General features: G+C 36.6%; 1 protein-coding gene across 1 annotated transcript; it reads left to right on the forward strand.

Annotated features, from left to right (window-relative positions):
• On the forward strand, positions 1–7,097 carry LOC111341671 (uncharacterized). The gene is made up of 6 exons (XM_022948648.2): positions 1–1,207; positions 1,278–1,395; positions 4,659–4,850; positions 5,055–5,127; positions 5,957–6,099; positions 6,368–7,097. Exons 1-6 carry the CDS (start codon positions 794–796, stop codon positions 6,382–6,384), a joined length of 957 nt encoding a protein of 318 aa, XP_022804383.2. The 5' UTR covers positions 1–793; the 3' UTR covers positions 6,385–7,097.
• Positions 7,098–12,534: the final 5,437 nt, after the last annotated feature.

The following is a 12,534-nucleotide window of genomic DNA, read 5'->3' on the forward strand; positions in this document are numbered from 1 at the left end:
TGTCATATGATTCCGGCCACCTTTGTGAGGATATATTTTCGAACTTTTGTAATCGTTTTTTTTTTTTGTTTTATTATTTTATTTTATTTTGTGTGTGTGGGTGTGTGTGTGTGTATGTGTGTGTTTGTGTGTCTAGGTTAGTTATTCTATTCTTTTCTCTTCTGTATTTGGTCTTTTGAAAATTGTGATCGAGAAAAAGCTTAAGCATTAAGTCCGATAAAATTCATAAAAAATTTAGTTGCTAATATTATAAAGACATGCACATAACATAAGCACGATAACAAGCGCACTAATCATTTTTTAAAGAAATTTGGTTACACGTACTGGGAATGGAAAAAACAAAGCAAAACAAAGCAAAATCCGTATTCTCACCAGCCTTCGCTTCTACTCACCAAAAAAGTTTTCGGAAACCAGTAAATAGGCTGTTAAGGTTCAAAAGACTCGGGTACTTGTAAAAAAATTTAAAATACAGCTGAGAAGTTATCATGTTGGAGGAGGAAGATAACAGGAAAGTATTCATACTTCATAACACGAAGCAATTCATTTTGTCGCTCAGAACTGTGTTTTTATGTTCTATGATATCACTTGATTCAGATATTTAACGGTCGCCGCCCCTTGGTATTTCTTGTATCTATGTTGTCTTTGTTTTCTTGAATTAAGGTGAAAAACAATTCCTCCGAATTTTTTCTCGATACCCAGCAGACGGTAAATCTTTTGAAATACCCATAGCATTTGACAACTCAACCCAAGCGTTGCACCTGCTCCATGAGTATGAATAACCGCCTGTGGATGTATGTATTATGTTTTTCATTCGTCTTCAAGGTGTATACTTTCAGATAGTGTCAGTCCAAGGGTCACTAACATGCAGCTCCTTCCAGTCTGGCTGTTTTTTCCTTCTTTGTTAGAATTGACGTTGGCAATGCAAGGTAAAGCTGTTTACCAAAATCCAACAAGCCATGTTAGTTTGGGAAATTTCAGGCGCGATCCCTTCCATTACTTATGGGTTGAAAAACTTACATCCGCCTTGTTGGAAAACGGGTTAGAATGCACTTTCCTCTGTGTCGGAGAACTAAAGTGTTATTCGTTGAACGTAGCAGCGTATCCTAATTCCAAAGGCCTTTATCTGTGTGAATTGTTATCTACCGACAAGTACAAAGCGACCGAAAAGTTCCTCGCAAATGACACCTTTCATCATCACGGACCGTTGGTGAGTATTTGATGATTGTACAAAACAAACTTAGAATAAAGTTGAAAGGGGATGTTTATTAATATTTCAGTCTCCTTGTGAGAGCACTCCTTGTAAGAACGGCGCTGTCTGTGTTCCTGAATATGTGCTGAACTCCTATCACTGTAACTGTAGACCTGGAACCTGGGGAACTCACTGCGAACGAGGAGGTATTTTCAAAATTCATCGTATACTTTGACGAGTACAATAGAATTTGCAAAAAATAGCTGCAGATATTAAAGTATACCTGTTTTCAGCCTTCTTTTAGAAACTAAACGAATGTCAATCACTTGGCCATTTTTCTAACTTATAAAATTCCCGATTAGAAATTGCTTTTATGCGTCAGCTATGCATTCCCGCATCGTGGTATGAAGTACTTGAAAAGGTTGGAGAGTACTGATGAAGCTAGAGTTCCCCTTGTCCTTGTCGCGCCTTGAAAAACTCTCACACATTAGTTTTCGTTCTCTCCAAACGTTCCATATGCTTTAAACCTCGATGAACGCACAACTGCCGTAGGAAGCAATGAATAAGTTGCCAGTTATCGAATACATGTGTTTGCAAAAATGTTTACGGGATCGCCCAGGAGCAAACATCGCAAGTTGCCAGAGGGAAATATGTGGCGTGAGGTTGTTTCGACGTCTAAATACACGATGTTTTGGAGAGAGGTCATCGCATTTCCGTCGCCCTTAAATTTTATCACAAATGAATCGTACTTTTTTGTGTGGTGGACCGAATAACTATGAATTAGACATAAATTTTTATATATCTATCAATAAACCTCTCACCTTGCCGATAGCTTATTCGAAAATTGACATCGCGTAAGGGTGTCGTACTGTTACAAAATCATGCTTTTGATAAACAAATTACGGCGGCTAAAAATTATACCTCCTCAAAGGAGAGAAGTGGTTGGCAGCGGAAATTGAAATTGTTTTACCGAACCGTTGCTCTTTGAAGGAATGAAATAAGCCCCGAGAAACACGAGGAGATCAGCAGGTCGAGCTCCACTTTGTTTTGGAGAAATCGAAATCTTGTCAGGAACAACAAGATCACGGGAAAAATTGAAGAAGTCTGAAGACATATTCAGTTGGACATCGCTCCTTAAAGCGACCCAGTTGTACCAAATCAAAGAAGCAAAGCAAGTATTCATAATAATAATAATAACAATTTTATTTAGAAATAATTTCCATAAAATCCTCTACAATACAAAATATTAACAGCGTGAAAAACGATCCAAAATAACTCACTTTTGGCTCACATCTACTCCTTTTTTTGTCAGAGTCTGGAAAACTATAAATAACGGAGTCAAATCTCAGCAGATTCAAAGTCTAATAATCTGATAAGTAAAAGCATATCTAAAATTAATATATACTAAAACAGTGGATAGCGTTGAAGGCGCGCTCTGATTGGCTAGTCAAACTCCGAATATCCTTTGCTATTTACTTCCGGGCAACTCGGGAAAAAATGGCGCCCCGGTTTGCATCCGTGACAAGCGAAGAAATCACTCAAATTAACGACGGTGGTGTATATTATCTCACTGTTTTAGTATATACTAAACAACTATTCACCTCAATGGAGGTGGTTAGCGTTGGATATTTACCTCGCCGCTTCGCGGCTCGGTAAATATCCACCACTAACCACCTCCACTTCGGTGAATAGTTGTTAACTATACAGAAAAGAGAAAGGTGAATGGCAAATCTAGAACCCTATCATAATAATAGTAATAATACGGTATTTATATAGCGCTATTTCTATCACTATTCAATAGCGCTGAATATTAGTGTTATAGATCACACCGATAAAATTTGTAGAACGTAAAAAATATCTAAAATATGAGTAAAAGAAACTAACCAATAAGGTAATCTCTAGTAATGAGGGTAGAAACTGTAACTTATAATGAAATTAACTAATTTACTGGCTAAGTGACCAGCTTATTAACTAATGAACTAATTTACTAACCAACTATCTAGCGATCAAGCTAACTACCTAAATAACTAGTTAACTCACTTAGCAATAGTCTAATTGTAAAATTTATCTTTCGGACAAATGTCATATTTTTCTTCAAGTCAAATACTGACAAATATGACAAACATCACATTTGAACCACATTTGGACCGCATTTGTCTGACGTCAAATCTGACTTTTCGCCCAGTGTTTATTACAATAATCATGCACAAGCGCACTACTGAATCTCCTGTTACCTAGAGTTAACTGCTTTGTAGCGCCCTTTTTGTATTTCGGAGCCAAGTAAAAGCTGGAAGTAAACTTTATGCAAGTTAAAGACTAGGTATACAGATAATGTTATTCTTAGGAACTCTCAATAAACCTAGCGTAAGGTAAACAGTTTATCGGTAAATTTTTTTACATATTTCATGGCTATTCACACGAAAATGTACGCTTCCCCCGTATGAACTTTACCTCAATCCGTTTTTATTTCAAGAGCGGCGAAAAAAGGGATGATCTCTCTCCAAAATCGAGTATTTGGACATCAAACAACCTTTCGCCATATATCTCCAGGCAACTTGCAAGTTTTTAGTGTTCAAAATCGACGAACACCAATAAGAGTTAATTTTCTTTATTCGCGAACACCAACAACACTCAAATAATACGTTAATAACTCTTTTGTCAAAGCCACGTGTTTACCATCAGGGGGAATTGCAAAATCCCCCTCAGAGACTTAAATGACAAAAGTTAATTCTATTGCCACACGCAGCAACTAAGTAATGTTGGCCATGGGGGTTACTACAATTCCATGGATTAGGTGAGCGGTACTACCTAATGAGCTATGAAGCCTCGATTTGAAAAGGAAGGAAAATTTCAGTGAGTTCTTAATTTCCTGTCCGGGAATAAGTACTTCATAACCGTGAGTGAAGTCGTCAATTAATCCGTGAGTGAAGTCGTTACGGGAAATTCTTAATACTGCAAGTCCGAGGTTTGAGATTTTCCTGTAATGACGGAACGCTCGAAGTTGGTAAGTTGTTTATTATATGGCTTAAAAACTGAGGAAACGAAACATTTAATCAGGCGGAAGTCGTTTATTTAATTCACATCCGTCGATGCATGCGATTACCTATTCACTCATCGACTCAAACCAAGAGGTAAAATTACCTAAACAATAAAGTACACACTATATCACTTATTCCGTCAAGAAAACAGAACCTCAGAACCTTCAAAAAACGTATTTCGGTCTAGTGGTGTTCCCAAATATATGAGGGGAAATTTGTCCGGTTTTTAAGGCAAAACGTCAAGTGCAATACATACAGGAAAGACAAAAGTTATTCAAATTATTTCAAACATCTCCGGTCCCTTGTGAAAGAAAAATAGAAGTACTTCATGGTTATGACATCACGCCCTAAACTGTTTGAACTATGGTGACATTTTTAGATAGCGTGTTGGCAGAGGTACATCGTAGTGACTGTTTGATATGCTTCCTTAGGGAGCGGAATACGAAGCTACATGGACTTCTGTGTGGCCCCAAACGAAGGAGGTTGTTCTCCTCCTGATGGGAGTTATCTCATCCTCACCAAAACGAAAGGCACAGCTTGTAATGCAACCGACCAGATGTTTCTACTCGACCAAAATGGAGTCATCTATCATATGTGCAGCAGGAAAGTAGTTTGTCCACAGGGTAACAGTTTTCTCCTTTTACTTTATTTAATTAGTTTTGTTGTTCAGTGTTGTTGGAATCATTCATGAACGGTATTTGATTCTTATTGCCTGTTTTCGTTGTTGTTGCTCTCTATTTCTCAAACTTCTCGTAAGTCATGTACAATCCGTTTTTTGAAACTCAAACTTTGTTATCTGTTTATTTTTTTCCTCCGTTTGTGGATAGACAATAACCCTACCAATAGAAAGAAACTTATTTTGAAGGATAAATGCAATCTGAGCGTTTCCAGGCATGTCAGGTATAGTGAAAATGTAAAGGCTGCAACACGATGACAATTTTGGCCACATGTTCATTCTATATTCATTCCTCTCCTCCTTTTTCTCTTGTGGTACTTCTTTGCATGTGTACAAGTTCTCTTTCGCTTCGACCATTTATCATATAAGGGGCAAAATTACTGAATTGTGATTGGTGAAGACAGAGGGCATTTTTTCTTAATTTTTGTAATTGCCCCGGAGCAAAATAACTTGAAAATGATTGGCTGAAAATCGCTTAGCAACGGCTGCCAAGGTAAAGAAATCTCTGTTTGTTTTGTAACAATGGCGTCCCGTTTTGCGCGAGATTAGTAAGAAAACATTTTGCCCCTTATATTGTAAACAAGTAATCCCATGGTTCCTTGTAAAATTAAGGATTAATATCACTTGTGTTTTCGGAAGTTGCAGAAATTGCCCTCGTCGCTGCGCGACTCGGGCAATTTCAGCAACTTCCGAAAACACGCGTGATATTAATCCTTAAATTTACTCGGCCCCATGCGATTACCTATACCTATTAACGCCCTGACTCACTTGCTAAAAGGTATGTTGCTGGAAGTTGCAAATTTCTCTCTAGAAAAATCTAAGTAGCCCCTCATTTTCATACCGACAGAACTGAAATCTCTATGGTTCTTTCCCTGCACAGGACAAAACATCTTTGTGTTGACGAGTTCCTTTTTGTGATTAATATCTCGCAAAAATGAAAGGATGGGATCTTCAAATTGTCTTTCTTTCTTCTATATTCAGTAAATTACATTCCTGCTCGTTGAGAGCAATGGTTTTTTTTTTCTTTATATATCGCTTACTTGGTCATTTCAGGTTGCCAGCTCATAATAATCTGAAGAATTTGAAGAGCAATTTCTGTGTTCATCCACACGGTGGGAGGCCAGAGGAGGGAAAGCTGTTGGAGTATTCGCCAGGGTGTGACATGAGAAGATTGAAGCTCGACTTCTTTGAACTTGGTAAGAAATTAACGCGAAGAAATAGGAAATGAACAACGTTTAAGAGCGCTTTGGAGTGTCGCAAAACCAAAGTAATCACAATGTCCTATCAGAGCAAAGGAGAATAGAACAAGGAGCCAATGGGAACGTGCGATAGGAATAGGCGTGAAAGGCCTAAAGTGCAGGAGAGTGCACATGACTAAGTCTGGATTTTAGTTTTACATCAGTCGATGATAGCACAGACAACCGGAAAATTCTGAATGGAGAACATTTTAATTTTTCCTTGCAGGTGTACCAACGCCCTGAATTCCAGTGCGGAGAAGTATTTATTCACTGACTTATTGGAAATAGTACTAGCACGAAAAATGACAATGCGGTAGACTAGATGTGAGATAATTAAAGCACGAGTTACTACGTTTGTATTCTCAGGAATAGTTGTTTCTCTGACAGCAAGAAGATAGCAAGTCCTAACCATCGTGAGAGAGAACCAAAAAACGACTGCGCCTGCGTCGCCTAGTGCGGCAGGAAATTGGGAATGACATCACAAAACCATCGCAACCTTACGTAAGATAGCGAAATGTTTCGAACCTTGGACAGCGCGGAGGATTTTTTCCGCGTTTACGTGTAGGTAAAAAGGCTCGGCTGGCCGAGAAACTTTGGTTGGAGAGGGGTCGATAATCTCTGTATACCAAATATTTTGCACATTCCACCTTTGGCATGCACACCAATCGTAGTTTTATTTCAAAAGAATTTGCGCCAAGAAATTAAAAAAAACATTTACTGCTACAAGGCCTACAATATCTTATTTATAAAGTGTGTAAAAATGGGTTTTTCAGAAAAAGAAAATCTTATCAAAAAAACCCAGCAGGAAAAATTAGCATCAATTTGTCATCATATTTGAGAAGAGTAATTTTTCAACACAGTAATTGTAACTTTTATATTTGAAAAAAAGGAAACAAAAAATTGATTCTCCGGCCACATCTCAGCCACCTCCCCTGAAAATTTGAAATAAAAAGAGCAAATTCTGAATATTTTGTCATACTTCACTCATGACTATGTCGGTCGTTAAAAATCAATTGGGAAACACTACTCCACCTTGCCAAAATAGTGCTAATACTCATTCATTCGGGGACATCTACTACGAACAAACTAATGGCGTAGTCATGGGTACCAAAATGGGACCCAGCCATACCAATCTTTTCGTATTATCGACCACCAACTTTCCATTGAATACAACGTCCTCAAACCTGATCTTTATGGTCACTACAATGACGACTGTATCGGTGCTACCTACTCTACCAGAAAACAGCTAACTTAATTTATAACCGGCGTCAATTCCTATCGCTTGGCTCTAAAATACAACTGGAAAAACCTGAGAAACTTCCGACACTTCTTTGGCTTCTTTTATATATCAAAGTTCAATTGAAGGCAACGGTCTATGCACTATAGCATAGGCCCACTAGGTATGTTATTGAGAGACACCCCCGTTAACTAAAACGACGATTTACTTGTCTGCACTTTAGACTGCACACAGCCCTAGAGAATACTCTTGTCATTCTTAACACAATGGCACGGCGTTTCGAATCGTTTCCTTTCTTTGAATGTGGTCGCAACTGTCTCCAGTATCTTTCGGATTTGATTTATGTCCCGTTTCTTCCCATTTGGATTTTGGGAGTTCAATTTTTTTCTCGATTTTCTCCCTCGCTTTTGTGCTTTTCGTCAAGGTCTTACTGTCACATGCTTTACTTTCTGTATCTGGGGATAAACTTCCCGATTCCGCCAGCAAAAGGTATTCTTCTCAGCTAAAATTTGCCGTTCGGTCGGATTTTGAAACTTTCTTTGGTGAAACCTTCAAAATGTACATGCAGACCACTCAAAAGTCCGTACATTCCCCGTAAGACCTAGTTTAGCCCTTGGCTGTGAAAAACATGGATCAGCCGCGTTTTAAAAATGTAATAACCGTTGTCTACCGAAACACCGTTTAAACTGCGTTTTTTCCATAAACAATGTCCAACGTAGACTTTGTTTAAAATCTTCGGAGGAAAAAATTTCAATGGAATTTAGTGAAGCGAAGTTATTTGTTTGATGTCTGTTATATTGGAGGATTTGCTTGCGAACAAACCTTGATTAATCTCCTTATTTTCTAAAGTTGGAAAAAGCTGCTGTGGAAATAGCAAATATGTTCCTTGAATTTATCTCTTCGGTTTCCCTTAGGGGTTGATCTGTTCCCACAGAAGGACCTCAAAAATTCCTGCTCGTACCTCTCAAGCATTCTTCGTCAAAAACATTTCTAAACATGTATTGCAAGAAAAGTTTGTTTAAGAAAAATACTTTGCTAAATGAGAACCAAGAAAATTACGTTTTCAACCTAGAAACATCCTCTTTTAAACTAGGACAGTGATTTTCAATCGAGAAAAGGAGCATACTTATCACAACAAACTGTTGCTGAAAGAATTAAATCAAAATGGTTTAAAGAGAAAATTGTAATACAAAAGACGTAGTTTACGGTGCTATTGCAAAGCAGCAGACTGTGTTGAGAAAGAAGAACAACACTTTCGAGCTAGAAGAGAGAAATTTTGAATTTTTGCATTTTTAATTTATAATTATTAAGAATAAAAAGTTTTATCATAAGGCAGCTACTGTTTCAAGCAATAGATCATTCCTTGAAAAAAAGTGAAAAAAACATTGCAGCAAGACATCAGTGCAACGATAAAAGCGAAGGAATGAAACCTTTATCCGTATTTCTCAGGAATTTTTGCAAACTAAACTAAACTTATTTTCTTCTCTGTTGAATGTCATGTGGTGTTGATAGGGATACGTTTTCTAGCTTTGCAAAAAGAATTCTTAACAGAGAGATTAAAGGAACTTCTTTATATCAAGAAGAGCCATGGCCCTTATTGCGAGAGAAAAACCCTTTTCCCATCGTCGTTTGAATTTAACCTGTAACTTTGCAAGAGTGAAGAGCTTTAAGCAGAAAGGAAACAAAAATTGATTTGATTTTAAGAGCCTCGAGAATTTTTTACTGAAAAAAAGATTTCAGATGAAAATTCTCGGAGCTCTTAAAACCAAATTAATTTCTGCTCTTTTGAAGATTAAAAGGAAAAAGAAAACTGACCAACGGGGCCGACGGCCCCCAGGAGTTGCTTAAACAACTTAGATAAACGACGGCGGGGCTACGGTCGTCGTTTAATTTGAATCAATAAATGTGCATCACCACTAGACCACAGAGACTTTTGGTAGGAGAGCGCGGCAAAAATACAATAGAAGTAGGTTGGCTCCCATTGTTCTTAGAAACAATATGTTATGCATAGGGATTGATGCTAGTTATTTTCATCCCCTGAGACTTTAAGTTCTATTGTGTTCACCTTGCATTCTTGCTTTCCTTTTTACGGGTTGCTTGAATTTCTTTGATGAAGAAAGGAACGAGAGAAAGTTTTCAAGTCCCTGTCTTTTTAAGTCAATAATAAGAATTTTCAAGTAAGAAATGTTTTTCAATCCCTATTTGAGCAGAGAAATTAGATGTTGAAATTTCATTCAAATGTTAGATGAAAAGTGGTAAAACTAGTGTCGATATCAAACAAGAAGTGAGTAACTTAATTAATTTTTCCGTGATTCTCTTCGAGAAAGCATGAAAGCTTCTGTGGTCTAGCGGTAGTGCACATTTAACAATTCAAATTAAACGGCGGCTGTATCCTCCAGTCGTCATTTAATTTAGTCGGTTAAAGCACATCGGAGGGGCTCGGGCCCGGTGGGTCAGTTTTCTTTTTTATTTTTAATCTTTGAAGAAGATTTTTCTTAATTAATTTTAGGATCTCCGAGAATTTTTTTGGGGAATTTTACGAGAAGAAATTCCCCGAAAAAATTCTCAGAGATCTTAAAATTAAAAATATCCTGATTAAACAAGAAAAAGGTAATTTACAACTTAAATAAACGCAAAAATAATGCAATGTAAAAAGATCTTCTGTCATCCTAAGAAATGTTGGTACTTGAAAACTAAGAAATTAATTGATGCTCGCCCTACATAATGAAGTCACAGCTTTTGCTTCGTGGTTCACGTCTTTTTTTCTTTTTTTCTTTTTTTTTTTCATAAATCAAGAGAAAGAGTGGCTACATGAGTACGAAATTCCATCCTTAAGAAATTAAATAACAGATTTTTAAAAAGCAAATTTTTTAATTAGACTTTTAATTGACTATTTTTCTTTATTCTGATAGGACATTTTCTTTTTATCCTCTTTCACTACGGAAAGTATTTTACTCAGGTAGCCATGCCTTCTCTTAACCTTTACCGAATTCTTGATGCTTCACGAAATTGCCCCTTCGCAAAAGATGTAAAATTTTCAACATCATTATGACTTTCAAAAACACCAGAAAAATCTCATTAGATCTATGATCAAGTGATCAGTTGTCAATTTTCTTGAGATCCAACTTTAGTGAAAACTAAGCAGTTCGCCATCAGGTTAAAAGGCAATCACTTAATAACTAGAGCTGAGAAATCCAGCTGGTAAACACATGTATACGACAGCTATTTTGTGGATTAGGAATATACCATTATCAAAACCGTTCTTGTCAAAACCTTTTGAAGGACAGTCATAAAAAAAAATTTATATTTTGGCTATTTATGCAACATCTGCCTCGTCAAAAATATGAAACGGATGGAAAATATCTGGCTTCTATTACACGAGGTAAAATGAATGAATGACTTCTGCTTCGTCTTAATTTGCTGTAGTATGCTTCCCTTGGTAACTGTTGCTGAGACATCAGAACCTTCATAGAAAGAGGGTAAATTAGGAAAAAGTCAACCCACATGGAACGCTTAATAAAAAGGCTATAGAAAAATATCGGGGATCTTTCCAAATTTTTTCTGAATCAAAAAAAAGTAGAACAAAGAAATCGTTTACTCGTAGATAAATACGGGACAACATGAGGCATAAAACGAATCCCTTTTCCTTACTAAGTGAACTAAAAGCTTTTGCTCCAGGGGTTTTCGTTTACCCTAAAACATTGTAGTTTGATAAACACATTATTTCGAACAGACGCTATACTGGAATGAAATCTCTTCCTTAGGTAAACAAACATCGCCAAATTCATCGCGAAAACTCTGTTTAGTTCAAAAGTAAAAATCACGTCCATTAAAAGCATATGCAAATTTCAATTATTTTTGATATGTACTTAATTTCCACCTCTATGGAATTTTCAGTCACACCTTTGAGTTTTAGTTGTCCCCTTTTTCATTCGCCTCGAAAAACTCTTCATAGTTAAGGAAAATAGATTGTTTGAATTGTACAAGTGTTTGGTTCTTCACAAAGTTTGTTGTTCGAAAATATTATTGGTTATAATAATTTTTGTTTTGTATCAATTTTTTTAATTTGAAGAGACAATGAAATTCCCGACTTATAATAGCTCCTTTTTCTCATAATACTTATCATTTTCACCGGAAATGTTTTAATGAGTTCTAACAGAAAAGTTGAGAATCCTCCTTCATGATGCAAAGCCTAGGTCTTTTAAGTGTTATTAACTGAAGAATGTATCCATCTATCTCATTAAAATATTACTCTCATTGAAAAAAAAATCGCCTTTTTTCAAATCACTTACCCCAACAAGTTTAATTGTTAAAGAAAACATCGTCCCTTTTGCTCTCAATTTTTTCCTGTTTTTGCCAATATGTACTACCATGAGAAACATAACGTCGTCTTTGATGAAAGACCTCTTTAAGCAAAGGTCAGAGATTAATAGCCCATTTCCGAATTACCCTTGGCCTCATTTTCAAAACGAGTCCTGGTGCTCATCCTTTCATATGATAATAAGTTTTCATTCACATGCAAATTAAACTCATTTTCACAATAGTTGAGTACCAGGCCTCGTTTTGAAAAAGAGGCCAAGGGTAATCCAGAAATGGGCTATTCTGAGCGCACGTGTCGTTCAAAAACAAAAACTATTGAGTTAATGGCGAAATTTCACAACGATGGTCCATAACCTTTTTGAACCATGCTTGCAGAAACAAATGTGGCAAGTATTTTGGTATTTTTCTAGGAAGAGAATGGCTCCGAAAATTCCACCCTTCAGAGACACCTATAGTGAGAGTTTGGGCCTTTTTTGTGTCAGAAAAAAGAGAGCAGTTATAAAACAGTAACCCTTGACGGCTGCTATATCACGAGATTTATGGAACATACCTTAAGCTGCCGCTTAGACAGGTTCTTCAGAGGCTTTTAGATGGACTTACATTCGGGAGAGCTTATAACCGGAATAAGAAAATAACTTTTTGCATTGACTGGTTTTCAAGTAAGTTGCAAAACATCAGCGTAAATCGTATTGATTTCAAAAAAAATTAGTATAGAATTAAAGACATTTTCAAAAATTAAGTATGAATTTAAAAGAAAGTATTAAACTAATTGTTCTGCAAAAATCTTTTCTAAATTTTCTATGTGAAATAATACAGATTTCCTTTCTCTCAAAACA

Source organism: Stylophora pistillata, chromosome 11, assembly GCF_964205215.1.
Source record: "Stylophora pistillata chromosome 11, jaStyPist1.2, whole genome shotgun sequence".
NCBI classification, from domain to species: domain Eukaryota; kingdom Metazoa; phylum Cnidaria; class Anthozoa; order Scleractinia; family Pocilloporidae; genus Stylophora; species Stylophora pistillata.

Excerpts from the sequence above, each read along its gene's own strand:
- LOC111341671 (XM_022948648.2), top strand. The coding sequence starts at position 794 with ATGTATTATGTTTTTCATTCGTCTTCAAGGTGTATACTTTCAGATAGT. Across the intron at positions 1,208-1,277 it reads TTCATCATCACGGACCGTTG|TCTCCTTGTGAGAGCACTCC; the intron begins GTGAGTATTTGA and ends TTAATATTTCAG. Across the intron at positions 4,851-5,054 it reads GAAAGTAGTTTGTCCACAGG|ACAATAACCCTACCAATAGA; the intron begins GTAACAGTTTTC and ends GTTTGTGGATAG.